We start from the raw sequence: 5,000 nt of genomic DNA on the forward strand, positions 1-5,000 counted from the left end.
AAAAATAAATCAATTTTCGAACGTCCTTTACTTAGCAAGTAAAGGACGTTTGAACGTCGAAAGATCTTGCGGAAACTCCGTTGTTTATTTTTTCCCTTGTGGCTTACCTACCTTAATATATATATATATATATATATATATATATATATATATATATATATATATATATATATATATATATATATATATATATATATATATATATTATATATATATATATATATATAGATATATTAAGTAATTCACTAACCTGTAAAACAGCAGGCGCATCTCCTCCCGGAGCAGCCCTCCTTCATGACCTGCTTCGAAGGGCAGAAGACCTTGTGCTGTCCCCTGAAGCAATATCCCCCTGGAAGCGGCACTTGGGGGTTGGGGGTCGATGTGCAGCGCCTGTGGTCCTGCAAGAGAAGGAGGAGTTGGGTATATTAGGGAGGTGAGGTTTTTGACAGCGCGAACTGGTATTGAATAGTACTGTTATCTTGTTCGGCATGTTGCTGCTGGGGATTAGAATATCAAGACCACTGCTGCTATTGGTATAATAATAATAAGGAAAATATATGGGGCAGAGGAAAACACCATCAGCTTCCTCAAAAATACAATGCGCAACTGGAATACAATACTTACAAGCTCTGGAATAAGACTAGCAGAGGTTAATATCAGGAGAGGGATCTTCCAAGGCGACTCACTGTCCCCACTACTCTTCGTAGTAGCCATGATTCCCATGACAAAAGTACTACAGAAGATGGATGACGGGTACCAACTCAAGAAAAGAGGCAACAGAATTAACCATCTGATGTTCATGGACGACATCAAGCTGTATGGTAAGAGCATCAGAGAAATAGATACCCTAATCCAGACTGTAAGGATTGTATCTGGGGACATCAGGGTGGAGTTTGGAATAGAAAAATGCGCCTTTAATCAACATACAAAAGGGCAAAGTAACAAGAACTGAAGGGATAAAGTTACCAGATGGGAGCAACATCAAACACATAGATGAGACTGGATACAAATACCTGGGAATAATGGAAGGAGGGGATATAAAACACCAAGAGATGAAGGACACGATTAGGAAAGAATATATGCAGACTCAAGGCGGTACTCAAGTCAAAACCTAACGCCGAAAATATATAAAAGCCATAAAACACATGGGCAGTGCCCAGTAATCAGATACAGCGCAGGAATAGTCGAATGGACGAAGGCAGAACTCCGCAGCATAGATCAGAAAACCAGGAAACATATGACAATACACAAAGCACTACACCCAAGAGCAAATACGGACAGACTATACATAACACGAAAGGAAGGAGGAGAAGGACTACTAAGTATAGAGGACTGCGTCAACATCGAGAACAGAGCACTGGGGCAATATCTGAAAACCAGTGAAGACGAGTGGCTAAAGAGTGCATGGGAAGAAGGACTAATAAAAGTAGACGAAGACCCAGAAATATACAGAGACAGGAGAATGACAAACAGAACAGAGGACTGGCACAACAAACCAATGTACGGACAATACATGAGACAGACTAAAGAACTAGCCAGCGATGACACGTGGCAATGGCTACAGAGGGTAAAGTTAAAGAAGGAAACTGAAGGAATGATAACAGCGGACAAGATCAGGCCCTAAGAACCAGATATGTTCAAAGAATGATAGACGGAAATAATATCTTTCCCATATGTAGGAAGTGCAATACGAAAAATGAAACCATAAACCACATAGCAAGCGAATGTCCGGCACTTGCACAGAACCAGTACAAAAAGAGGCATGATTCAGTGGCAAAAGCCCTCCACTGGAGCCTGTGCAAGAAACATCAGCTACCTTGCAGTAATAAGTGGTACGAGCACCAACCTGAAGAGAGATAGAAAATTATCAGGCAAAGATCCTCTGGGACTATGGTATCAGAACAGATAGGGTGATACGTGCAAATAGACAGACGTGACGTTGATTGACAAAATCAAGAAGAAAAGTATCACTCATTGATGTCGCAATACCATGGGACACCAGAGTTGAAAAGAAAGAGAGGGAAAAAATGGAATAAGTATCAAGCTCTGAAAATAGAAATAAGAAGGATATGGGATATGCCAGTGGAAATTGTACCCATAATCATAGGAACACTAGGCACGATCCCAAGATCCTTGAAAAGGAATCTAGAAAAACTAGAGGCTGAAGTAGCTCCAGGACTCATGCAGAGGAGTGTGATCCTAGAAACGGTGCACATAGTAAGAAGAGTGATGGACTCCTAAGGAAGCAGGATGCAACCCGGAACCCCACACTATAAATCAGCCACCCAGTCGAATTGGAGGACTGTGATAGAGCAAAAAAAAAATAATAAATATAATAAATAATAATAATAATAATAATAATCGCAACAAAACTACGAATATTGCTATTGGTATAATAATAATAATAATAATAATAATAATAATAATAATAATAATAATAATAAGAAGAAGAAGAAGAAGAAGAAGAAGAAGAAGAAGAAGAAGAAGAAGAAGAAGAAGATCAACAACAACAACAACAACAACAAGAAAACTGCGAATACATTTTGCTATTTCAATTAAAGGTAATTTAGGGTAATGCTACCCTTGATAGCAATACTGACATTGCTAGGGAATTCACAGTAACGTGATGAATTGGTATGTACGAGAATAACCTGTTGTTTAAATGAACTGTATCAGTATGCAAGAGATCAAAACGAAGCCTTTCGAACACCTGAATGTCTTTGTTTTCTCTCTTGCATATTAATACAATTCATTTATACAGTAATGGATATTTTTATCACGTACTACCTGTACTGACATTATATTATAGCTTAAAATCAAGTGGATGAATTCACATTCATTCTGATCTGGAGATGAAATTTAGCATATCAGTACTGAATGGAGGCTGAAAAGTAGAAGTCATTCAAAGGATATATAAATTAGCTGAAAATCTGTGAATGACCGAGTGTCTCCTAAGAAAATCTTGTTCAGTCATATAAATCAGGCTTGTACCGAGGGTCTCATCCCCCCACCCCCACCCCCCCACCCCCCCCCAAAAAAAAAAAATCATTTTTTTTTTTTTTTTTGGAAGTCCATATTTTTTGTGACTATCCTTTTCATTGTATTTCGTTAAATCAAAGTATATAACATAACAACAAATAATGTAATATGCCTTTAATTGTTAACATAATAAATGAACCTATCAATAAAACTGAAGAAATAATCTTGAATTTCAGTGCAAACTTTGAACATTATAAGTAAAATTCTGTTAACCCAAGTCAGTAGTTTGAACAACATCTAATCGGGTAGAAAGGCATAGATCGCATACCCAATTTTCTTCTTAATATAAATAAAATAACATTTTCAAGTATTTCATCTTGTATATATGTACCTATATATGCAATGACACTTATAGCAAAAAAGGTCTAGTTTTTGGAAAAACGACAACCCCCATAAAAAAACTGGGCACGGGCCTGTAAATCGCAGACTTCCTACGACAGCTTTCTTACCCCCGACGCAACACGAGCAGGAATCTCCTGCGCACAGCCTAGGGACATCGGCGGTCAGGCACGTGTCTCTGACGTTCAGACACGTCCCCCCACGTGTCTCGCATCTTGCCGAGGATGCTGGACACTTCCTCTTGGGATTACCCTTGTAGATGTTTCCATTGGAATCTGAAATACATAAGAAGTAAATAGATTATTTACTTTATTCAGAAGATGACTCCCATTCATACGGTTAAAATGAATAAGCAAGGGATTTACAAAACTGGCAATGGACGAAGAGATCCAGTTCCACCGCGGATTCTCTTTCAGATGAACAGTAGTCGCTATGTTATAGATAAGTTATAGACAGCAAATGAGTAGTCTCGTCAAGAGTATACTCGTAAACTACAGAAGTATTTACTGGGGATCTGGGCCCTTATCAAAGTACCACTAACCACCCCCCCCCCCCCCCCCACCACACACTAAAAAAAAAGTCTCAGTAACGACCTATAAACCAGTTCCGTTAAAATTCATCTCGATTTGCCGGAGCCTGCCGCGCTTTTCTCTCCTCTCTCTCTCTCTCTCTCTCTCTCTCTCTCTATCTTTGGAATTTGAGCGTTAAGCTTTTAATGATAATAAGACAAAATACAATTACCTAACCATATGACGACAGAATCTATGAAATACTGGTAAGGTGTGATTTGCCAGTGAAGACTAGAATGGCAAGTACCCTAAAGCACAAAATAAAAAGTTAACGTAGTTTGACATACCGGTTCCAAAAATGCAGCTACCTGTGTGGATTAAGAGAGCAGATTTTTGCTATCTTAGTGACCTTTTTGACGTTTTCCTGTGTGTGTCTGTCTGTTTGCCTATTTTTATCATTTATCTATTATTAATTAATTAATAATTTATTGACTTATTTCATACTTTTTTTCCTTTTCGGTTTGGTTTTGAAAATGTTCTCAGAATAATAACAATAACGTACCTGAAACAGAAGTTGTAACTCAATTCCTTTTAGCAATTGAAAAGGAAAGAATTTTTGCCTACCGTAAGAAAAAAGCACATCCACGTTCCTATAAGTAAATGAAATTAGTGTTTTGATATCTGTCGATATAGTTATCAATTTGAAATTAATCGTACTATCTCACCGTTATATTATTTCTGGGGTTATTTTCAAAAGAAATTTTTGTACCTCCTTTTTGGAATAAATGAAGAAAACGGTCCTCAGTACCCGGATTCGAACCTCGGGTAGGAGAGGAAGCGATTCAACATTTGCCCACCCAAAAAAGAATGCAATTTGAGAAGAGAGTTTTGAATGGCAATATAAAATTCCCGTTATTCTGCTGTATACATCTGGATATTTTAGATATAAATGGTAATTTATTTAGGCATTGCTGATCGTCTTAGGCCGGGTATTCACGCACAGGTTTACCTGTCAGTTCGTCGAAACTGACGTTAAAACAGCAGTTTCTGAGCGGAGTCAGTCCACTCACCAAAACTGATGAACTGATGGAATTGCCTAAAGTTCTTTCGACC

At 38.1% G+C, this 5,000-nt stretch overlaps 1 protein-coding gene across 1 annotated transcript in view; it reads right to left on the minus strand.

The window, feature by feature from the left end:
- Positions 1-5,000, minus strand: part of LOC135208229 (uncharacterized) — a 24,980-nt gene that overhangs the window by 2,572 nt on the left and 17,408 nt on the right. The window contains exons 3-4 of the mRNA XM_064240351.1: positions 3,489-3,653; positions 251-397 (exon numbers count right to left, since the gene is read on the minus strand). Of these exons, the coding sequence (XP_064096421.1) occupies positions 251-397; positions 3,489-3,653 (312 nt within the window). The remainder of the gene's footprint in view (positions 1-250; positions 398-3,488; positions 3,654-5,000) is intronic.

This window comes from Macrobrachium nipponense, chromosome 35 (genome assembly GCF_015104395.2).
Source record: "Macrobrachium nipponense isolate FS-2020 chromosome 35, ASM1510439v2, whole genome shotgun sequence".
Classification (NCBI taxonomy): Eukaryota; Metazoa; Arthropoda; class Malacostraca; order Decapoda; family Palaemonidae; genus Macrobrachium; species Macrobrachium nipponense.